This window comes from Chanodichthys erythropterus, chromosome 9, assembly GCF_024489055.1.
Source record: "Chanodichthys erythropterus isolate Z2021 chromosome 9, ASM2448905v1, whole genome shotgun sequence".
Taxonomy (NCBI): Eukaryota; Metazoa; Chordata; class Actinopteri; order Cypriniformes; family Xenocyprididae; genus Chanodichthys; species Chanodichthys erythropterus.
Genome location: NC_090229.1, coordinates 27,877,383 through 27,903,051, shown reverse-complemented (window position 1 = coordinate 27,903,051; position 25,669 = coordinate 27,877,383). Strand labels below are relative to the sequence as shown.

At 38.8% G+C, this 25,669-nt stretch overlaps 1 protein-coding gene across 1 annotated transcript in view; it reads left to right on the top strand.

Annotated features, from left to right (window-relative positions):
- LOC137026575 (transmembrane protein 132D) overlaps positions 1–25,669 on the top strand; it is an 81,952-nt gene that overhangs the window by 7,794 nt on the left and 48,489 nt on the right. Inside the window, exon 2 of the mRNA XM_067393963.1 lies at positions 13,509–14,421. Coding sequence (XP_067250064.1) covers positions 13,509–14,421 — 913 coding nt within the window. The remainder of the gene's footprint in view (positions 1–13,508; positions 14,422–25,669) is intronic.

Genomic DNA, 25,669 nt, shown 5'->3' with positions numbered 1-25,669 from the left:
AAACATGACAAAATATGCACAGTTTACTATTACGAGCAACATACAATGATCTAAACCAGTGGTTCCCAAACTTTTCAGAGTGGAGTACCCCCTGAGACACTTACCATCCTTCTGCGTACCCCCTCTCTTCCACTTAGATTGTAAATTTTCCAGTAAGGGACAATATTTGCCCCCTAAATTGACTTTCTAGTGCAGTTTTTGATCTTTATGAATACCTTTACAACAATAATAATGTTTTAAATTAAAAAAAATGTTCAATAGAGAAATATGCAATGCTAAAAACGTGAAAAGTGATTATTTTAAATACTAAAACCGCCAGTAGATGGCGGTAAGTCACTGTCTTAATGCCTGAGTCATCGAGTCATTCATTCAAAGAAGCAAGTGGCTGTATTTATGAATGAATCATGACTTTCACGAACAATTCATTCAAAGTTGCAGATTCGTTCTCGAAGCACTGCTGTGTTGTAATCCTGCTGTTGTTTTCGTTGCAAAATAGAGCAAATACTGACAATACTGTGAAGAATAACACTAAATATTACCCCTTTGTTTGTTGAACTGCTGTGTGGATATTTGGATTTGCATTCTTGCTCATATAATATTATCAACATTAAAAACAAGAACTCACAAAAGGTAGGCTATGTTTTGTATCAAGAGTTTGAATCTTAAATTGATATTTAAGCCCGAGAGACAACAAGCAAGCATATTATTATTAATATTATTGTATGAATACTAAAAATATCTAACAGTAACATAACAGGTATAGACGAGCCAGGCACACATAAGAGTGATGTTGTGAGGCAGCTGCATGGTGGACGCTGCGTTTCACGGTGCCAAGTCCAGTTGTAGGTGCATTAAAGATTAATATAACAATGATAGATCGTTAGACAGGCACAACTGTGACAGGTTGTCGTTAGGATGGTAAATTTAACAATAAAAGATTGTCCAGGTAGAAGTAGCCTATATACCAGTGACAGGTCGAGTTGCAGGTACATATGTATGAAGGTACATATGTACATTTTTTATAATGTATATATATACATTATAACAGTGTCCTGCAACAGAAAGAGTTTACCACAGCTCGGAAATTGCCAGCTGTGATGGTTATCTTCTCCTGTATGAGTGTGAGCATCAGTAGCCATGAGTCGCATTGAAGTGATGTCATCTCCCTCCCTTCGATTGATTGGCTAGAGGAGGAGCTGTCAATCTAGAACTAGTGGACCAATGGTGGCGCTTAAGCCCAGCCTAATTTACATGAAACTCGAACTGCAACATTTGGAAAAGCAAGAGCAGAACGTAGAAAGAAGAGCAAAGAGAAAAACTGCACAAGCGCACAAAAGAGCAAAATATAAGCAGAAAATGTAAAGAGAGCAGAAAGAAAAGAGTAATAAAAGCAAGGAAAACAACTTTTAAGAACGCATAAACACAAGTTTAAGATTTGTGCAATATCATTTTTAATGTGTTTAAAGTTTTGATTCATGCTTGTTATTTTTTTAAATGTGCTTTTGATTTTTCGATTTACGATTATTATATTTTGATCCGTGACCATGTTCTTTGCCATTCCGATCATTTTGCATTATTTTTTTTAAGTTTGTGCTATATATTTTTACATGTGTTTTTAATTTTGTGATTCACGTTTATTATTTTTTGATCCGTGACTGCAATACAATTGGCGGGAATCTGACCCCATACTCCGGAACCATTTCTGTGAAGTAAATATTCAACAGAAGCGTGTCAATTACATGTAACAAAGTGTCAACAACAGTTGTGTGTATTTCTCGTGTGATTTTAGGGGTTAAACTCACCTGAAAGCAGTGAAAATAACAGTGAGAGACGGAGTTCTTAAACTTGTCAGTTGGTGTTGCTGGCCGGTTTCTATGGCAACTCAGCGCGCACGCCCATTAAAACACGTTACGCAGCACTTAAATAAGCATCTTGAATTAAAACACTACATAAACAATTTAAAATGTCATTAAATTATATTACATTATATTACATTATTATTCAATCGCGAATTTGAAACTCATTTTGTAGTTCTACGAACCATTCATATAGGCAAGGCAAGGCAAACCCTTTACAAAGGGTTTAAAACAATTTATAAAACATTACTGCAGGATTTTTATACTAAACGTTGCTTTTAGTTAAATAATAAATTAATCAGCAACGCCTTCGAAGTCACATAATTATATTTTTAAAGATTTTCAGTGAGCCTTGAGTCATGCAAAACATTAAAATATATAAAAGGATTGATCTACTGTTTTTCAATTGATAAACACCACAACTCTATTTATATAACTCAAAATCAAGAATTTATATTGCATTATTTATATTAATTTGAGTCTGAATAAAATGAGTCTGAATTAGTTCTGGACCAGACAGGAGAATAAATAATAATAATAATAAATATGATACACACACACACACACACACACACACACACACACACACACACAACATGAGACTGAGTGTGAAGAACCATTTTATAGTCTAAAGAACCTTTCTGTGCTACAAAGAACCTTTTGTGCAATGGAAAGGTTCTTTGGATAGTAAAGGTTCTTCATGGAACCATACACCCTGCCAAAGAACCATTTAAGAACCTTTATTTTTAAGAGTGTATGTTTCATGTACAGGTATGAAATTTCGTAGACGTGTAACAGCCCAATACCTACAAAACAGTCCCTGGGTGCAAAATCTGTAAAAACAACAGGAAATCAGAGGGCTGTATTCACAAAACATTTTATCTTACCACTAAGATTTCTCCTAAATAGCAGTAAAAGTTCCTAGCTAAGAGTTTTCTCTTAAAACCTATTCACAAAGCTGCTGAGACCAACTTTTACTAAGGAATAGAGAGAAGACTTAAGCTAAGAGAAAGGGTGGGGTTGACCTCGTTACTATGGAGTAAACACACAGTGATTGACTGGGGGAGGAGTGAGCGATTTAATCATAGAAATATTGTAGAATGAGGTGTCATGTTTCCATATTAAAATAAAGGTTTCAAAATACAAATGTTGCCCTATTCAAATAAAGGTTTTAAAATGTAGGCTAAGTGTCACTAATTATTTTAGTATATACAGTTAATTGTGGACCACCTCTTGGATGTCTGCATCTCAAGAGAATGTAAAATGCAAGCAACATATTATGTTTTATAAACAAAGTTTGGGAGGAACACATTGAAACGGTAGCAGAATATATACACAGACGAGAGCCGACATCCCTCCGCCACCCCGTCCCTCACTCTCGGCTGGGGATATAGGGAGAACTTTGGGTTTGGGCTAAATTCCAAGCACGGAGCCCTCAATCCCCTTGGACAGCACACCAAATATGCTTATTATATATTTTTTTACTCTATTTAATCATTTGTAAATGTGAACTCATGAAAACCACTGCCACAGGTAATCGGCAATATTTATTTATTTCTTAAAGATTTTATTTTTGGCATCTCATCGTAGATTCAAATCTATAAATCAAAATGTATTGCATTTATGAAGAAAAGGTTCAGCACCCAAGGCTCTATCACTATTGCCTCAATGGTGTACAGTGTCTTTGGGTGGATTAGGATTGTTTGTGATTTGGTCTTAGTGACTTAGGAGTCCTCTTGACTACTCCTAATGTTTCACAGATTTAGGAGCTAGTTTTAGTGCTAAAATGCTTTGTGAAATACTCTTAGAGCAAAAATGTATGATTCCTAAAATTAGGACTGACACACCCATTATTTTTAAGAGTTTCTCCTAAATCGGCAATTTAGGAGCTACTTTTAGCCTTAAGATGTTTTTTGAATACGGCCCCCAATATTTAGAATTTTCTCTGCAAAATTTTTGCAGTTTTTGCCATTTCCAGACGTTGTATTTTAACGAACTCCTCCTAGAGATTTAACCAGATCAACATCATATTTGGACAGTCTAGGCCTTTGCGATGTTCACTGAAGGGCGTGTCCGTGGTGGCCTGACAAAGTTTGAAGTTTCGCTATGAAACAGGAAGTTGTTGTAACTTGGGCATACAATGTCCGATCTGCCCCAAACTTCACATGTCATGAAGAAACATCATAGGCAGTCCTAGCCTGAACACATCTACTTGGCAATATTCTGTTACAGTCATAGCGTCACCCACGGGTAACAGGAAATGGCATGTTTTACACTGTGATTAACTCCTCGTAGAGGAGTTCAAATTTGGTCAGTCTAATCTTAAGGCATTGGTGATGTTAAATTGCGAAGATCTTGAGTTTTCGTTGAAGGGTGTGTCTGTGATGGCCTGACAAAATCTGATGTTTCGCCATGAAACAGGAAGCTGTTGTATTATTAGCTTTATTAATATTATAATCTTATATTAAATATAATATATTTCAAGGGCAATTTAAGGACATTTTTGTTGCAATTTTGGTGTTGCTATGGGTCACCAATTGATTGCAAATATATGCTGCTGAGCACATACAGACAGCAGAATGCTTTCTTAGGGTGGACTGATGGATGATGCATGGATGGATAGAATCTGAGTGATTTATATATTTTCAAGAATATTTGTGGAGGGTGAAATCAAAATAGTTTTATTTATATCTGCTCTCAAACCTGCTATCGATGTTTCATTAGTACTACAATTAGGTCCCATTTAACTAACATTGATTAACAATGAGCAGTTTGTTACAGTACATAATATCTTTGTTAACCTTAGTTAATAAAAATACAGCTGTAAATTGTTAGATTAAATTATCCCTGGTCCATTAAATAATAATAAAGTACCCCTATTTTGCTAATTAAAAGGGATAGTTAATCTAAAAATGAAAATTCTGTCACCGTTTACTCACCCTCAAGTTGTTCCAAACCTGTATACATTTCTTTGTTCTGCTGCACAGAAAGGAAGATATTTGGAAGAATGCTTGTAAACAAGCAGATCACACACCCCACTGACTACCATAGTAGGAAAAAAATACTATGGTAGTCAATGGGAAGCAAAATCTGCTTGGTTACAACTTTAAAGAGCATTTAAAGATATTGTCTCTCAAAAGTAAGTGTCAACTCTGAGTCAATAAAACAAGTCATTTGTGAAACAAATCCCAGGTGTGACGTCACAACAAAACATTAGCATATTGCCTGCCGACTAATTTTTTCAACATTACCACAGCAGTAGAATCTTTTCCCGTCCCGTGTTCCCGTCATTTTACTGACAACTGCTTCTCAAACCTCAGGGAGTTTAACGCAGGATTCACAAAACACTTGGTCTTAAAATATGGATCCGTGCCCAGTTTATTCGGACCAGCTTGCTCCTCTGAATCTCTCGAAGTATGATTAATAATTGATGTTTATATTTTCTAGCATTCATTCAAAAATCATAGTTTTTTTATGTTATGTTGTGTAAAATACACCCAATAGTCTGTATGTCTCCTACTAACCGGCTAACTCATGTTTCTGTAGTTCTGCTATTCAGATGTGGGTCCAATATTGTCAAAAAATGTGTTGATTAATGCAGCTTGCTTGTCTTATTACTTGGAGTAATGATCAAGGAAGGAGCACGACTTTTGTTTACAGAGTCTAATGCATTATCAGCTGTTCACGTTTGTGCTCGGCTAATGTGGGAGTTTACAACATAGCTGTGGGCCCGGTTCACTTACATAACTGTAAAACAAATAGTTTTTTTTTGTGTGTTTTTATTATTACAGTAGAGTGGAGCTCTATCTGTATTCTAATAGGATGTTGAGATGCATTTAAATATCAAACAATGATATTTTTTTATGACAAAAATGTCTGTGTACACATCTGGCCTAAATGTTTATCTTATGTTAGAGGTTTTCAGCTTCACTTGGCATTCTGATACAGTTCCCACAGGTGTACCTACATAAAGTATAACAGTGACACTGCTATCATGTCTTATAAATGACGCAAACTAAGGCGACACTTACCATAGAGAAACGTCCTACTCCAGTTCTGATTGCAAATCAGTTTCTGGTTAATCGACAACTTCAGATGTTTCATCATCGGACTTGGGCTCGAATTGAAATGGTAAAGTCGACCCTATCTTTTCTGTCCATAGATTGTATACAATGTCTTGCGAATTGATAGCTGTCATTCAGTTACGGCAATGGGCGCGCAGTGTGCACAGTAGACCAATCACAAAAGACTGGGCCATCTGACCAATCTGAGCAGTGTAGGCTCACGGAAAGGAGGGGTTTAGAGAGTCTGATTCTTTGAACTGCTTCTAAAGGCCCCGGTATACTTCAAACGAAATCAAAGAACGAACTGATGTGACGTCATTTCAAACAAAATCAGGCCAAAACAAAGTTAATTTTGTCTCTGTGTCTCTGACTCATTTGGTGTGTTTGAGTTCGTTGAGGTAAGCTCTCCGTGGGTGAAAACATGAACACACAGGATAGCTGTTTTACAGTATAAAATGAAATTGTGCTTCTGATAAAATGAGGCACTAACGCTGTTTTTCATATTTGATACTGTAAAGCTGCTTGATTTCAAGCAATCTATTGAATAAAGTGCTATATGAAGATGTGACGTGACTGGAGTGCTAATTTGCAGAGCTTTTGCTAACATACCCATGTTGTTATGATCAGACACTTTTCTGATGCTTTCTATAATAAATGCTTGCTGTTTTCTCAGTTTGTTGTGTTTATTTTGTTACTGAGAAGAAAGTGCACAGCACATATTTACATTTTCATCTAAACGTCGATCTCAGCAGTGTGGGTGGCGTCAGATGTTCGTTTACAGTATATCGCTGATCATGCATTTCGAACTTCGTTTTACCCCTAAACGAAGAACGAAAAAGAACTTCGTTTGAAGTATACCGGGGCCTTAAGGGTGCTTTCACACCTGCCTTATTAGCCCATCATACTTACGGATTTAGAGCTGAATCCAGCCAGATGTTATCTATGTCATTTGCTGAAATGGAGTGTATATAGAATGGATGTTGACCTAATGAACTGCTAATGCTGATGCATCCAGTCCTGCTGATGGGTAGCAGAGAGAACTTTATATTAACTCAAAGCCAAATACTCAGAACTAAAGAACCACACACAAATTTAAAACATCTGAAACAAACAACTCTCTACACATAAATTCTCTAACAAATTCTCTAACAAATATACACATTATCTGCTCAGATATTTTGACATGAACAAAGCATTTAACTTAAAACACTACAGAAACCATCTCAGGTTATGTATGTAACCATGGTTCCCTGAGAGGGACAATGACGCTGCGTCGAAGAAGCTGTGGAAACGCCTCCTCATGATTGCGTCATGAAGCACATTTGAAATCAGTCCAAGGGCATGAAGAAACATCATAGGCAGGTAATGTCATGTACAGGAAACTTTAAGCACACCTGAACCAATTTGTGCTAGCTTCTGATAGGATTAAGCAAGTCAGTCACTGGCATTCCCTCTCACAGAACCATGGTTACATACGTAACCTGAGACGTTCCCTTTCAAGGGAACTCACACTGCGTCAAAGATGCTGTGGGAACCTCAATACCCTCACCGCCATAGTAACACAAGTGCCTGTCTGTGTGAAATGTCAGCGCACACTAAGACGAGAGCACCCCTGACCTCTGGGTTGAGGCCAGATCCAGGTTGTGAAGCCTCACAAATGTGTGCGGCAAGGGCCATACTGTCGCATCACACACTTCTTGTAGGGAAACTCCTGAGAACAAAAAAACTTTAGCGGCCATTCTCAGAGTTGAGTGGTCCCCGAACATAAGAGGTGAAGGTTGGCCCGGCTGACTCATAAGCAAGTGATATAGCTTCAACTATCCACTTGTTCATCGTCTGCTTAGATGCAGGGTACCCTTTCTGAGGCGACCAGAAACAAACACGGAGTTGATCTGGTTTACGCCACAGGACAGCTCTGTGGATGTAAGCATCTAACGCCCTAACTGGGCAGAGTAGATTTAGCTTCTCCTGGTCTGGGGTTTTAAAAGGACATGGACAAAAGGCCTGCAGCATCTTAGGGCTTGCCACATTAGTGGGAACCTTAGGAACATAACCTTGCTTAGGAAATAAAAAGTCTTTCACCATGCCAGGTGCAAACTCAATAAATATCCCTTGATATTTTATATATGAGACCACTGCTGTGTTGTCTGTGCGGACCACACATCATGTCTGGGAGGAAGTGTTTCAGTGCCAGGAACACGCACCCAAAACATTTGCATCCATCCTAAGAATTACATGAAGACAAGGAGCTCCCAAAACTGGCCCTTGGGAAAGAAACCAAGGTTTATTCCACATGATACAAGCATGAAGGAATCGCCATGTGACCTTGATCATGCAAAATGGGTTTCCCCTCGAGGAGAACCCCTTGGTTTTGAGCCAATACTGCAAGGGTCTCATGTACCGCAGGCCAAAAGGTATAGTATTTATAGTATTTTTGACTTTGAGCCATATGGCAAACTTGTTTGGTGAGTGAATTTCAGTTCACACCTCAGGTCTTGGGACTGAGGGACTGGGTTGAATAATGGGGAAAATTGTGATAGGATTAGCCTGCTTAATGACATGCTAATGCTATTATTCTTCCTTTGCACAAATGGTCAGGGTGATTGTCTTGATAGGCTTATCTGCTAGCCTATCTATTTCCTTGTTTGCTTCCCTTGGAGGTGTGAGTTTTAGAGTCCTGTCTTTTGCTTTTTTTTATCATGGCAGATGAGGGGATGAGGGGAGTCTTCCCTCATGTCTTTCTGCTGATCACTACAGTCCTCACTTTGATAGCAAAACAAACCTGTGCATGGCTTAAAAATGCAAAAAAAAATTCAATCGTTCCACTCCGAGCAGAATCTGTATTTTAACGTTTCTGTTCCAGCATTCCTTCGTATTATAAACGCTCCGAAACCGGTTTGATTAGAAAAAATAACGGTTAATAACGTTATTTTTATTTTATTTTTTTATTTTTGCATGTAGCCTACTTAATAATAATAATAATAATAATAATAATATTTTATTTATTAAAGAACAAAGAGAGTGTATTTGTCGTCTTAGCCAATAGGTCTACAATTAGGCTAACTTTTATAACAAGATTCTGTCCAAATGTAAACCTATTAAACAAAAGGAAAAACAATGGTTTATAAATTAAAGTATTTTTTCAAGATATTTTAATGTTTGCTGCATGGTTAAAAATACAGACGCTATTCCTGAGAGGAAAAAAGTCGCATAGGCCTTTAGTATTACAGAAATAATGATAATAAAGTTATCGGTAAATAAAGTAAAATGTTTACAAATAGCCTAGCCTACATAGCCTAGCTTTGTTTATAATGTTTGTAAACATAAATTATGAACAAAACTGCCCTATATTATTTTACCAATCCACTTATGTACTCCACAACAAAACACAACTGTTTTCATTTTCGAGACAAATGCTAAACTATTATATATTATATGAGCTTTGTACTTCACTCGCATTATCGACGTAAAACATCATCCTTCCCATATAACAGCACAGTGAGGCGGTGGTCACGGGTGGTAAACAGCAGATTGTATTACAGAATTGAATTGAGCAGTGTAACGTTTGGTTAAATTTATTTTATTTTAATATTTAACAGGCTGTGATATCAAGTAAGCAATGCAAGAATTTGTGTGCACGCGCGTGAGGCACGAAACTGTCTCCGTAATTTATGGTAATACAGGTAAAAGCAAGACATAATTCATACATTTACAAAAGACACTCAAATAACGAAAACAAGCAGAATGTCCGATTCCTTTCCTAGATCTTTGGACTGCGCCACGATGAACCACTTTTGTTTTGTTAATCTGTAGACCTAATTTTTTAGCCTATAGGCCTAAATATTCTCTTTTATTTTATATGTGTTATGTAGGCAGGCATAGTTTTCTCCGTTCACAGAAGCGCTGCAGATGCGTGATGTGGCGTTGAAAATTGTACTATCCTGCAATTTTTGCTGGTTTCAAAACGCACAACAAGCTGCATATTACTTGACATTCATTTTCACTTAAATGTAGGCCTAATACTTGACGGCTGGTGACATATATCATCGGAAAAACTAATGTCAGGGCATTGCCATTGTGACTTACCTATGATGACTTGACAGCTGAGCCTGAGTTCGTGAGCGCGGGCATTTCACTCACGTTGGATGCGTTAGCGTCACATTTGCATAGGCTGTACTATTTGAATTTGTGATTGCTTTACTGCCAAATCAAAATATTAAACGGAACGATAAAATAACATTATTAACCGGTTAATGGCCATTTCAAATTAGCGTTTCTGTTGAGAACGATTAAATTTGATTTTGCTTCCATTTCTGGTTACGTTCCGGTCAAAATTTCGTTCGTTTCTGGTTTTCGTTTTACGTTCCTTGAACCGCTTCAGAGCCCTGAACCTGTTTGTATGTGTGTGTTCTGCAGGAAAAAAAAGTGTTCCCATACTTTTACCTGCACTATGAATGTTTTGAATGTGGAATGCTATGAATGTTTTTGTTTGTTTGGAACTATGTTTGTAAGATCATACACCATTTGTGTAGAAATCCAGTCCAAAAGGTTCACTTACCCCCCCAGAAAAATAATAATTTTAATGACAATATCAGTCAGGCAGAATTTTATCCAATTCTGATTAATCTTTTCTCTTTGCATGTTCTGTCACTGCTTCAGCTGTAAATGACTGCATGACCCCACGACTCAATCTGCTTTTTTAAAAATATTTCCAGGAATTTTGGACTGTCTCTTTTGAGCTCATCCATGTTATTGGAGTTGACTTTTTTTCTTTTTACTGGCATATAATACACAATGATGGATCTCAGACTTCTCTGAGTTTACCAATCCGCAGGAGTTTTTCATGGACATACTAGAATATTGAATTGATATTATGCCTATAAGATGAAAGTGGCTGAAGCTTTGGTGGATTAAGGCTGCATTGGATGCAATATTGCAGATTTACATTTGGTATTTGGTTTCAATCTTAGTAAATATAATATTCATTTTCCATATCTGGTAACAGACCAGGGCATAAATAGAGCTCTCTTTATTTTATATTTGACAAAAATGCCTTTCATTCTCAAGTTGAGTCTAGTTGGTTAATGAATCAGAAATCATAAAGACAGTATTGCCTTTCAAAATCATCATCATACAACTGGTGTTCATACAGTGCATACAGTTATTTTATTTTATTTAACTATCTCTATTGCAAAAATATGAAAGTTCAAGAAAATCTCCACAATGCTTTTTATTTTAGCTGTTCTATGTTTGAAGCCCAATCTTGCAGTGGAAATGTCACTCTACTAATAGTTTTCTTGTGAACATATGATAAGATGTTTTTAATGAAATCACTTTATGAATTACTGAGGCAAGCTAGCATTAATTGGCTGCAAAAAAAAAAAAAAAAAGAAAAGAAAAGTAGGCCTTCTAAAGTGAAGCAATGCATTTTTGTAAGAAAAATATGCATATTTAAAACTTTTAAAAAGTGTAATCTCTAGCTTCTGCTAACTGTCCTAGACACGAGAGAGTTGCGTCCCAGCTTATAATGTAGGACGCAGGCGCAGTGTGAGCTCCGGTGAGAATATGCTAGTCTCACGAGAACCAAGTTATGTACAGCAAAGGAAATCAATGTGAAAAAGCGTATTGTTTGAGCTATACTCTACTTTTTATTAGTGTTAAAATGCTGATTTCTTGTGAATATCTGGGTTGCTTCAACAAAGCTATAGTCTTGAGGTTTTCTGTCTTTAGAATTTGGGCCACCATCCACTCCCTTTATAAAGCATGGATTAGCCTTGACATTATTTAATATAACTCAGACTGTATTCATCTGAAAGGATGGTGAAGGTGAGTAAATCATGGGGTAATTTTCTAATTTTTGGGTGAACTATCCCTTTAACTATGTTACTGATACACATCACCAAATTTATTAGGCTTGACATTGCAACAAATTGTTATAAATTGAACAAAACATCACATTTCATAATTATAAATTACTATAAGTAATTATACTACTGTACGTATGTCAAACCTTACAGAGATACATACAGTACACTCACGTTAATATATGTACTACTATATAACAAATCTAAACAGCTTGAATGTTATACAGTCAAAAAATATAATAGATCCTACTTTACCTGTTAGTGTACTCATGTAAAGCAGTATACTGTATATACCTATACAGAAAATCTCAGCTGCTGTCACAAAATCGTAAACTATATTAGCACAGCTTTATTTATAAAGATGGATATATATCCCATCCAACTTTATTCGCATGCACACAGTACACTTGTGTAAAGACATATAGTCACTATTATATATAAGGTATATTCACTATTTATAGAGAGAGAGAGCAAATCCAACCACATTGCAAACATTAATGTCACGATTTTCTGTAAAGCTGCTTTGTGCAATGTGTATTATGAAAAGCGATATACAAATAAAATGGACTTGACTTGACTGAAAATTGCTTAGCTTCCGAGATCAGTTTCTATGGTTATATGGTTGTAAGCAACATCCAAAACAATTACACCAAAAAATCAAATAAAGCTACTGAGAGACATTTTGGTGGTGCACACACAGGACTATGTAGACACACTATATGGAATGAAGACAACATTACACATCTCTCTTAAAGGTGCCCTAAAACCAGTTTTTACAAGATGTAATATAAGTCTAAGGTGTTCCCTGAATGTGTCTGTGAAGTTTCAGCTCAAAATATCCCATATTTTTTTTTAAATTAATTTTTTTAACTGCCTATTTTGAAGCATCATTAACTATGCACCGATTAAGCGAGTGTGGCCCCTTTAAATCCTCTCGCTCCCTGCCCCTCGAGCTCTCGACTATTATACAGTGCATTTACAAAGTTCGCACAGCTAATATAACCCTCAAATGGATCTTTACCAAATGTTCCTCATGCATACTGCATGCATGCATTGGATCATGTGAGTATTGTATTTATTTGGATGTTTACATTTAATTCTGAATGAGTTTGAGGCTGTGCTCCGTGGCTAAAGGCTAATGCTACACTGTTGGAGAGATTTATAAAGAATGAAGTTGTGTTTATGAATTATACAGACTGCAAGTGTTTAAAAATGAAAATAGCGATGGCTCTACAGTAAGAAACGATGGTAACTTTAACCACATTTAACAGTACATTAGCAACATGCTAACGAAACATTTAGAAAGACAATTTACAAATATCACTAAAAATATCATGATATCGTGGATCATGTCAGTTATTATTGCTCCATCTGCCATTTTTCGCTATTGTCCTTGCTTGCCTACCTAGTCTGATGATTCAGCTGTGCACATCCAGACGTCCTGCCTTGAACATGGGCTGGCATATGCAAATATTGGTGATACATACATATTAATGATCCCGACTGTTACGTAACAGTCGGTGTTATGTTGAGATTTGCCTGTTCTTCGGAGGTCTTTTAAACAAATGAGATTTATATAAGAAGGAGGAAGCAATGGTGTTTGAGACTCACTGTATGTCATTTCCATCTACTGAACTCTTGTTATTCAACTATGCCAAGGTAAATTCAATTTTTCATTCAATGGCACCTTTAAACTAAATTCTTTCCTTTTTCCTTTTTTGCAGAGCTGGACAGTCAGGAGATCTCCGATGCCACCAAATCCTCCACCCCATATCCATTGTTTCTTCCCGTAACTTATCAGGTATGGGATGCTGAATACTTCCTACTAAAAGAAGCAGGACAGGACATCATGCGTAATTCCAGCATGCAGAGCCACACACAGCCATTTGTCATGCTCCAAGCAGGACGTCTCCCAGTTATCAATGCCAGCTACGGCCCACTCTCAACCAAACAGGAGATCCCCCTGGACTTAGTGCAGTCGGTGCAGTTATTCCGGCCCTCACCACCAGTTTTCACCCTCAATTGGAGAGTCCAGTCCTTCATCCTGACCCGGTGGGTCTATTCATCTTCTCCCAAAGTGCGAGTCCTGTTCTATGTGGCTGGGAGAGACTGGGACAGAGGAGAGAAGGAAAAAGAAATAAAAGATGAGCTGCCATGCATAACTGTGTATGCCTTCTGGCAGACTCAGGAGGTCCGTGGCTCCTGTGTCATTCAAAATGAACATGGGACCTGCATGGCAGAAGTTGACCCACCTGCGAGCTGGTTCAGCCCAGTTGAGGACAGTTCCAGTCGTGAAAGACAAAGGCCAACCCAGGGGATCCCTGTGGAACTGTATTACCAGGCCCGACCCAGTGCTTATGGCCCGTGTACAGCCAGTGGGGAGGAGGGCAAGAGGTGGGATTTGGGTGGTGGAAATGCTGGGCAGCCTCAGGCTGAGTACATGCCCGTGACCCCCATGCAGAGAATCGGAAGTGTTCGACTCCAGCAGGTCAAACAAGGTTCCATGCCAGTGTCCGTGCTCAGACTGAGAGAGTCTGTGGTCATCCAGACCTCCTCTAAACCCCTTAAGAAGACTGATATTGCTTCCTTTTATGTCTACGTGAGGAGCTCAGCCAACCTGGACACCTTCTCCTTAAGGTAAGTTCTGAAAAAAGACATTTATGCATTTAGTAACTTTTCCTGGGAATCAAACCAAAAACTTTGCTGATGCCATACTCTTTAAACTACTAAACAGAAATGCCTTACCAGAGTCCTAATGCATTATGAAAAATATACCAATACATTTGGAACACGATTTTAATGGATTATGCCTTTTTCCTGAAAATACCAGTAAATTTAGCATCCTTTCTGCAGATTATAAGTGCAGAGAGGAAAAATACATGTAATGATGATAACACATAATGATATTTTGAGCTGTTATTCTGACTGCAGAACTCTGGGGTCAAGTCTGGGAACTTAGTCTGGAAAGCTCATTGTGCAGATTTGATCATCTAGCTATATGACTGAAAAAAGACATGCACGTTTAATCTCTCAGATTATATGCTGTGCCACAAACACATTCTTTTTGCTTCTCTCGCTCTCTGAATGCTTTGGCTGCTCATTCATTGTCATGCTGTTCTTTAAAAAGCATGTCTAAATAAAGAGTCTCTGCTTGTTTAGAGAAGGTGAGCATCATTTAGGAGCCAGGAAGGGTTTAGCCATAACCTTTATTCAAGGATAAATGACTAGTTTAAAATAAATATGCAGAGTATATAGAATACATTTTTTATTGTGCTTTATAGTATTTTTTATAATATTTTGAACAAAATGTTTGATTTAATGATTCTAAACATAAATAAACACTACAATGTGAAGTGGTACAGTATAAGCACCAATTTAAAAAGTAGCTCCACCCCTTACCCATTTTTTGCAGGCATGTTCTGTCTGACAGAGTTTAGACCAGAAACCCCTATGCCATTCTATAAAAAAATAAAATAAAACAAAGGTTCAAAGCATTATGTGGTAACAAAGCTTTGTTGAAAATCACATGCTTTGGTGAGTTTGAAGATTTGTAAATGTTTTGAAGCTTCATGAATCTGTTTACCAGCCATGTCTTGCCTTCCCTATGTTAACATTTCTCAAATGTTCTTTGGGTGTGAAAGTAAAATTTGGTGGTTGATTTAACACTTTTTTGTAAGGACCTTTTGACAACCTGAACTAAATTTGCCATCTAGTAAAAACAAAATAATCTGATATTTTCTAGAAACACTGATCTGATTACCTTGACTTCAATTTGTCAGACAAATATTTTTCAAATATTAGTGTCTTAAAACAATAGTATTATAGTATTTTTAAGACTTTGTCTTTTTAATAAGCCTTTAAACAATTTATTATATATTATATCTTTGATATTCTGACTTTTTGCCCTTATTTTAAAGTTTTATTTTAATTCAAAAATTCTAAAATGTGTTCCTTATAGACAAGGATGGGCAGTATTTATGAGACATGTATTTCAAATTGTCAGGTTTGGTGGGTGGTGGAAGGAGCGAGGACTCAATTGCAGGAAAGGAAGGGCTTTATTGATAATAAAAATAAAAACAAAAACAACCCCGAGGGGGAAAACAGACTATAACTAAAACTTGACTTGACAGGGACTAGACTTGACTAGGCTTGATGACACACAAGGAGAAATACGACAACGAACCAGCACAGGACTGCAAACACAAGGAGAGTAAATAGGAGAGCAAACAAGGCAGGTAACGAGGGAGGACAGGTGGGGCAAATCAACCAATAATGAGGTAACAAGGTGGGCAGGGTCAAGACAATAGACATGAGAGCACATGGTACAAAGACACACATGACAAGCCATGTGCTCACACCAAACAAAACAAAGACACAAGCACACGGCCAATGAAGACAAATCACAAGCCATGTGCTTACACAAGACGAGACATGAACACGTGACTATGAAAACTCATAAGCCACGTGTTCACACAAAACAAGACAACATGAGAGCACGCAGCCCGTGAAACACAGACTGCGTGCTACACAACACAAGACAAAAACAACATGAAAGCACGCGGCAGGTGGAAATAACTGCGTGCTACACAACATGACAATACAAGAGACAAAACAGGAGACAAGAACGCACGGCAAGTGAAAGAACACTCGACCGTGCGCTCACAACAAAGACAGGACTGGGAGCGCGAGTGTCCGAATCCCGACACGAAACCGAAACCAAACTAGACACGAGTGCCGGGCAAGAGAGCGCACAGCCCCGAGAACCCTCGAGACCGTACACTCACACAAAAACACAACAAGAACGGGAGTGTCAGAGCTCTGTCACAAAACCAAGAAATAAACAAGACTGAAGTGACAGAACCCTGACACTACCCCCCCTCTAAAGGGACGCCACCTGGCGTCCCTACGAGGGACACAAGACAAACATGACAACATACACGACACAAGACAAAAAACACACCAACAAGACAACATGACCGACATCAGAACACAAAGACAAAGAGGGGAGGGAGGGAGGGGAGCCAAGTCAGTCAGCAAAACAAAAACAGAATGTCTTTAAGGAAACCAGGGAGGGACGGGAGGGTTGAGCCAGGGAGGCTCAGGCCGGTATGGGGACCGGCGGGACAGACCAGGGCGGCACCGGCGGGACAGACCAGGGCGGCTTCAGCTGGTCTGGGGTCCTGGCTGAGGGCCAGGGCGGTACTGGAGGGACCATCCAGGCAGGCTCCAGCAGGGCAGACAGCTTGGCAGGCGGCGGCAGGGCAAGGCGCTCGGGTGCCGGGACAGACCAGGGCGGCACCGGCGGGACAGACCAGGGCGGCACCGGTGGGACAGACCAGGGCGGCACCGGCGGGACAGACCAGGGCGGCTTCAGCTGGTCTGGGGTCCTGGCTGAGGGCCAGGGCGGTACTGGAGGGACCATCCAGGCAGGCTCCAGCAGGGCAGACCGCTTGGCAGGCGGCGGCAGGGCAAGGCGCTCGGGTGCCGGGACAGACCAGGGCGGCACCGGCGGGACAGACCAGGGCGGCACCGGCGGGACAGACCAGGGCGGCACTGGCGGGACAGACCAGGGCGGCTTCAGCTGGTCTGGGGTCCTGGCTGAGGGCCAGGGCGGTACTGGAGGGACCATCCAGGCAGGCTCCAGCAGGGCAGACAGCTTGGCAGGCGGCGGCAGGGCAAGGCGCTCGGGTGGCGGCGGCAGGGCAGACCGCTTGGCTGGCGCCGGCAGGGCAAGGCGCTGGGGTGGCGCCGGCAGGGCAAGGCGCTCGGGTGGCGCCGGCAGGGCAAGGCGCTGGGGTGGCGCCGGAAGGGCAAAAATGTCACGCTCCCAACATGAAACAAGGCACGCAGACAAGAGAGCGCACAGCCCCGAGAACCCTCGAGACCGTACGCTCACACAAAAACACGACAAGAACGGGAGTGTCAGAGCTCTGTCACAAAACCAAGAAATAAACAAGACTGAAGTGACAGAACCCTGACACAAATATGTATTTCAAATACAAAATACAAAATAGTATTTTGTAATTTGTATTTGATTGGGTTGATGAAAATGGCTTTGTATTTTGTATCAAAGTGTTTTGTATTTTTGTAGTTTTAAAATACTGTAAAATACTTTGTAAGAAGTCTACATGATGACATCATAAAAATGTGGCCTCTGATTGGTGCTTACTCAGTAGTTTGCCCAGACTTGTTGAGTTCAGAACAGATGTTAAGTTTTGGTGTTCCTTTTAGTAGCGTATGCTACTATAGGCTATATAGTTTACCAATTTACATAATGTTCTTGACAACTATTATACCGAGCAGCAGCCCCCTATATTTATTATTAACAATTAATTGATTAATTAGTTAGATACTAGTTGCTATGAATACAGGAGCCATCAGTTGTCTTCTTATGAATGACTTGTTTGTCATTGTTTGTCATTGAGTCAGTGTTGCTGATGCAAAGTAGGCCCTTCATTACCAGACACCAAGTAACTAAATTAAGATACAATTATAAGTAATTGGCAAACTGTTAAAAATTAAACTGTTGGTTAATTTAAAACTAACCTTCATCTGGGAGATTGAGGTCGCTTATTCAGTCGCTTATCCTTGATTTTGTGGAATCATGGGATGTGTTGTTTTCATGTCTACCACCAGTGGAAAAGAATCAGGATGGGACTCGGGCAGGAATCATGTTCATAGATGAGATTATTAACGTTACTGTAGTATGAAGCAGAGCAAGGCGAGTGATGTTAGAGCTGAACAAGACATCTGGAGAGATTGCTAATGAGAGACGAACACGACATGTCTTGAGAGCAGCAGAACTTTTATTATGCCTCAGTCGCCGCTTCTGCTTTTTTTGGTCTAGTGTATGTGGGGAAATGCGGCGCTCTTTATCATATTAGATACATTTGTGTTTTGAAAGATGTTGTAGTGCTACTCTGCATTCTCTTGGCAGCTGCTATTAGACACTTATTGCACACTGCAGTAAGCTAGATCGATATTAGGCATGGTAAAAAATGGTACTCGCGGTAAATCAAGAAAACAAAATTAAAAACAAAAAGGTATATAACATGATTAGCAGTGTTGGGGAGTAGTTAACTACTTGTAGCGGCACTACTAGTTTAACTACATTTTTCAGTAGCTTGTATGTAGTTTAGCTACTTTTAAAACAGTGTAGCTTTTCCAGTAGTTAACTACATCTTCCAGCAAGTAGCGGTGTAGCGCGACCAAAAGCTACAAGCTACATTCCGTTTCGCGTTCTGACGAGCTCGTTTTCAGTGTCTTCAGATCACGAACTAGCATCGTGCATTACCGCCATCTATTGTTATATAACGCATCTTGCGGCTTTAACGGTTCATCGGCAGTTCATCGAGAAGAGATCGTCTGATGATTATGTAACGGACAAAGCATCCGTCAATTGAACTGAAAACAAAATAGCGATATAGTTTAGTGCGCTTATCACACGTCAAAGGCTTATCTAATAAAATCGGTTGCTCGGGTATAAGAATGTTCACGCGAGAAGTGCATGATTCGCGTCTCAAAGCTTTATAACTGCATGTGCTGTGAGTTTACCCTGCATCTAAGCTCCGGTTCGGTTTAACTGCAGGTCCGGTTCCAGAATCAAATCATTGAGGGTGCTTCTGAAATAAGTGAGGGTGCTATAGTAATGTGCAGATGTAATGTGTAAACAACGGCTCCACCATAATAAGAATAGCAATGTATAGTGAGACATTTAGGATTTTAAGTCGTTTTACAAATAAGTGGAATAGAATTTAAAAAATATAGACACAGCAATTCTAATATTTTTTCTAGTCTGCATTTATATTTCTTAATATTATTCTTATTATTGCATATTTTTGTCCCATGTTTTGGTTATGGTAGCAATTTTTAGTGTGAATCCTGCATTTATATCACTTTTGAAACTGCAGAGTGCAGTTGGTCGTCGGTCCTCTCATAGCATGATAAACAAAACTTATATTAAAATTCTGAATGTATTATTTATAAAGCGTGCAAAGAGAGTCAGTGTGAGATATAGACTACATTTGAGTATTGTATCTTTTGATATAGTTTACAAAATAAAAATAAAAAGTTTTGAAATCATACTTGTAGTGCATTGCTTTGTTTTAAACCCCCAACATCTTAACATTCTTCATTAACAGGTATTCAGTAATTAGTAATAAGCTGTCATTTAAAAAAAAAAAAATAATAATAATCAAAGTAGTTTCAATGTAGCTAGCTACTTTTTGATAGTAACTTGTAGTGTAGCTAACTACTTTTTCAAAAGGGTAGCTTGACTGTAGTTTAACTACTTTAATTTATGAGTAGCTTGTAGCTTGTCAAACTACAGTTTCAGAGTAGCTTCCCCAACACTGATGATTAGTTTTTAGTCGATGAATGAATCCAAATAGTTCCTCATCTGTCTAATAAAACATGTTTTTTTTTGACAGATGAGGAATATAATGCATCTTTGGTGTTTCCATGGTTTCTACAAGAAAACAGAAATTGAGGGTATGATGTCATTGATAGGCGATGCACGGACACAGCCCATGTCCTGGTTAAAATTACTTATTTCTCTGGATTTAAACATTCTTGGAAACATTTGGGATAATGTAAGTACACAAGTCAATGAAATATATAACACTGTTCTAGTGGTTTTTGGATATTTTAATCAAAAAATCCTACATATTGTGCCTTTAACTGATTGCATATGTCAGATTTATTGCATGACTCAGGCAGAGAAAAGCTGTTGCTATCAAACATTAATCAACTGAGTCAGTGTAATGGTAAAGGGATAGATCAAATAGGCCAATTGATGGAAGGTTAGTGAAGAAATTTCATGCTCCCTTGTAAAATGATTTTTTAGTATTTTTAAAATACAAAAATACAGTAGTTTATTTTGATACATGGTGTGGCTGCTGTATTTTGTAGTTTATTTTGATACACTTAAAATTAAGGTATTTGGTATTTTATTTTAAAATACATTTTGATGTATTTTTGCCCAACCCTGCTTATAGAAAAGTACACAAAAATGAATGTCACTTATCATTGATGATCACTGATGCCTACACATCAATTCATTCTCTTCAAAGAATATAACTGAGATGTGGATGATCCTTGTGATGCAGTGGATTTCAGCACTGAGGAAAATAGAAAAATCTCAGAAAATTAAATTAAGAAGCTTATAAGACTGAGGAGATTTGAGATGCCAATTGTAGACATAGTTGTGTGTCCATCATGATGGAGAAAAACACCCATTTCCTATGCTTTCTGAAAGCATGGTCTACATGTAAAGCTGCTCTTTTTTATGAGTATATATGTTGACTTTTGTCATGTGTGGACCATTTTATATTCACATGCCAGGTTGTTTCTGTGTTATTGGGGTCTTAAGAGGACAGCTGGACCTGTTGTCCTTGCCTACTCCTCCCCCTAATCCCCTTCATTCTTAACATCCATCTCTGCTGTCTCAGGCTTCCCTGGTGAAGTTTGTTCCTCTCTGAAGCACGTTTCTTCATCTACCCCTGTGTGTTAGCTTTTGCTGCTGAAATACCATCTCTCTCTTTCTCTAAGGCCTGTTGCTCTTGCCACTTAATCACTGTCACCTTAAATCTCCATCAGTCCACGGCCAGCTCTCTTCTATACAGCTCACATCAGTCACTGTGAGGACTGTCCCAAGAGACTTCTCTTCTCTTCTCTTCTCTTCTCTTCTCTTCTCTTCTCTTCTCTTCTCTTCTCTTCTCTAATTTAATATGTGATCTAAAAACATTTAAAGGTGCCATAGAATTGAAAATTGAATTTATCTTGGCATAGTTGAATAACAAGAGTTCAGTACATGGAAATGACATATAGTAAATCTCAAACACCATTGTTTCCTCCTTCTTATGTAAATATGATTTGTGCAAAAGACCTCCGAAGAACAGCCAAATCTCAACATAACACTTACTGTGACGCAACAGTCGGGATCATTAATATGTACGCCCCCAACTTTTGCATATGCCAGCCCATGTTCATGGCATTAGACAAGGGCAGGCAGTATTAACATATGGATCTGTGCAGGATCTGTGCTAGGTAAGCAAGCAAGAACAACAGCGAAAAATGGCAGATGGAGCAATAATAACTGACATGATCCATGATAACATGATATTTTTAGTGATATTTGTAAATTGTCTTTCTAAATGTTTTGTTAGCATGTTGTTAATGTACTGTTAAATGTGGTTAAAGTTACCATTGTTTCTTACTGTATTCATGAAGACAAGAGCTGTCATTATTTTCATTATTAAAAACTTGCAGTCTGTATAATTCATAAACACAACTTCATTCTTTATAAATCTCTCCAACAGTGTGTAATGTTAGCTTTAGCCACGGAGCATAGCTTCAAACTCATTCAGAATCAAATGTAAACATCCAAATAAATACCATACTTACATAATATGCTGCATGACGAACACTTTGTAAAGATCCATTTTGAGGGTTTTATTAGCTGTGTGAACTTTGTTTATGCAATGTATTATTGTCACAAGCTTGGGGTGGGGAGTGCAAGGATTTAAAGGGGAAGCATGCTGAATCGGCGCATATTTAATGATGCCCCAAAATAGGCAGTTAAAAAAATGAATTAAAAAAATATCTATGGGGTATTTTTAGCTGAAACTTCACAGAAACATTCAGGGGACACCATAGACTTATATTGCATCTTGTGAAAAAGCATTCTATGGCACCTTTAAACTGCACGCAAACATAATTACACTTCTGAATGAAATACATTAATCAATTTGAAAATGGTTCCAGATGGCCAATATATACTTTTCATTAACTGATACTATAATGAACAATTGCTCAGTTGCCCTTGAAGCATTGAGCTGTTAACAGATGTGAGCTTTAGTGAGGTTTGATATGTCGTGCTGTGATATCACTTTGGTGGCTTCAAATGGTCATGAAACTATAGCAGAAATGGGAAATATACCATTCGTATTGGGCTTAATGAATTTGTTTTAATGTTGTTGTTAAAGACTGGACCACTGACTGGTGCAATAGCAGTAGAGAATTGTTAGGGCATTATAGAGGATTGTTATTGAAAGGACACATAAAACATAAACATTATGCATGCATACAGATTGTGTTATAGTGTGGTTTATTACTGTTATTAGTGGTGTATTTATTTTAAAGTATACATTTTACATTTACATTTAGTCATTTAGCAGACGCTTTTATCCAAAGCGACTTACAAATGAGAGTAGTGGAATCAATCAAATCAACATGAGAACAACAGTATGTAAGTGCTGAGTGAATTTTTTTTTAAATAAATACACAGATAGGAGAAGAATATTAGTCAAGGTAAGTGCTACTACTACTGGGTCAAGTGCTGACGAAAAAGATACGTCTTTAGCATTTTTTTGAAAAATGGCTAGAGACTCAGCTGCTCGGATAGAGCGTGGTAGGTCATTCCACCAGCCAGGAACAGTCCCGGAGAAGGTCCGTGAGAGTGATTTTGTGCCCCTATGTGATGGCACCACAAGGCGCCGTTCACTTGCAGAACGCAGGTTTCTGGAGGGCGCGTTAGTCTGAAGTAGTGAGTTAAGGTATAGCGGTGCAGAGCCAGCGGTCGTTCTGTAGGCATGTATATGCTTTGTTGATTCTACTCAAAAATCTGCCTAATATGCGGTTGGTCCTCTGCATGCTGCCAAAACAGCACTGACCCGTATAGTCATGGACTCTACAAGTCCCCTGAAGGTGTATCTGGTAACAAGACTTTAGCAACAGCTCCTTCATGTCCTGAACGTTGTGAGGTGAAGCCACTGTGGATTGAACTTGTAGGTCCAGCACATCCCACAGATGCTCAACTGGATTGAGATCTGGGGAATTTGGAAGCCAAGGCAACACCTTGAACTCTTCATCATGTTCCTCAAACCATCCTTGAACAATGTGTGCTGTGTGCATTATCCTGCTGAAAGAGTTCACTTCCTCCAGAGAACACCATTGTCATGAAGGGGTGTATCTGGTCTGCAACAATGTTTAGGTAGGTGGCATGTGTCAAAGTTTTGTCCACATGAATGGCCGGACCCAGGGTTTCCGAGCAGAACATTCCCCAGAACATCACACTTCTGTGAATGTAACAACACACGCTGTCCTGGCTAGGGGTGTAAGAAAATATCAATACATGTGAATACTGTGATATTATGTTTGGCGATACTGTATCGATTCTCAAAAACACTGTTTCGATATTTACATCCAAGATTTGTGGCTTTGTGTTCGGTTTAAACCACAGACTATATAAAACCCAACCGCTAGAAGGCAGTGTTATCTCAGAGCGTAAACTGACGTGGAGCTGGAGAAGCGTGAGGTGAAGGTGCGTGCATCGCTAGTGTTAGCATTAGCAAACCCAGCTCACAAGATGATTATTCCGCTCCCACGGTATACAGAGCTGAAGTGTGGACTCATTTTGGCTTCAGCTATAAAGAAGCCACTAAGGAAATCGACAAGAGTCATGTTAAAATCCAATACTCGCATTGAATCTGAGAGTTCGCTTAACATCCCGACGCATCCGCGCTGCTGAGAAACGTTTTGATAGAATATGTGATATGTACTGCACACTTTCTTCTCAGTAACAAAATAAACACAACAAAATTGACTGCGGTGGCAGCAGAGAGAAAGCATCTATCATAGCGATGTGGATATGGTCTTCAGTTCAGTACTTTAAATAGCACTTTATACAATAGACTGCTTTCAAACAAACAGCCTTACAGTATTAAATATAAAACAAACAATCATTCAGTCATGGAATGAACTTGCACTTTCTGTTGTTAAATAGTTTAGAAATTAAAAACTGCTATACTGTGAACCTTTAAAACATGCACCTAAATAATCCTGCAGTTACTTTACTACTTCCCCTTTAATTAGATTGCACAAAATAGTGATTAGTGATAAAAATGCAAATTATACTGTATTGATTAAATGAAATAAAGTTGCTTGTTAGGTTTTATGCATATGGTTGTGTGTTCTTATTACTTTTTTAAAATCAGATCTTTCAAAAAAAAAAAAAACTGCAATATATCATCTTTCTTACAGTATCGCAATGTATCACAATATATCGTATTGTAACCCCTGTTTCGAGATACGTATTGTATCGTCAGATTCTTGGCAATATCCAGCCCTAGTCCTGGCACCATCACTTTCCCAGGTAAAATGGTGTAAAAGAAAACTTTCTTCCACTGCTCCAAGGTCCAGTTCATATACTCTCATACCCAGGCCTGGACTGGTAATCTGGCATACCGGGCAAATGCCCGGTGGGCCGACGCACTTGAGGGCGGGGCCGCTATATGATATGATTTTTTTTAATAAACATAAAATTGGCCAACGACCGGCCCATAAAGCAGGGACAGCGGCCCATTGGTTCATTTTCCATACTGACACTGGGCTGGCCCAATCACATCTCTTAACAGGAGTAAGTTGCGGGCAAAAAAATCTAAAAATTTAGAGGTTGATGCCTCAACGTGCAAAAATTACTGGCATGTTTAGTGCGGTTACTGTAGCTTCAGTTTCCAAACTTACAGTACCTGACGTGCAAAAACAGGTGAACATAGAAGAACATGGAGGAGACCTGTAAGGCAGAGGAGCAGCAGGTGTCTGACAGTGAAGCCAATGAGGGACAGAGTAAGCAGGAGAGTATAATAGAAGCGGTAAGCAGGGTAGTTACATGATTAACAGCGAGGGACTCATGAGGCGACGACGACGATGATGCTTAAATGAATGAATATTATAAGACAACATAATCGTCGTCGTTATTATAAAGTCAGACTGTCACCTACTGCACTGGTCACTCAGTCAGCTAAAGTCAAATAGCACAGCAAAAGTTGTTTTGCACTGTTTTTTGTAGTTAGCAGTTCCCTTGTAGTAGCTATCAGAGTTCACT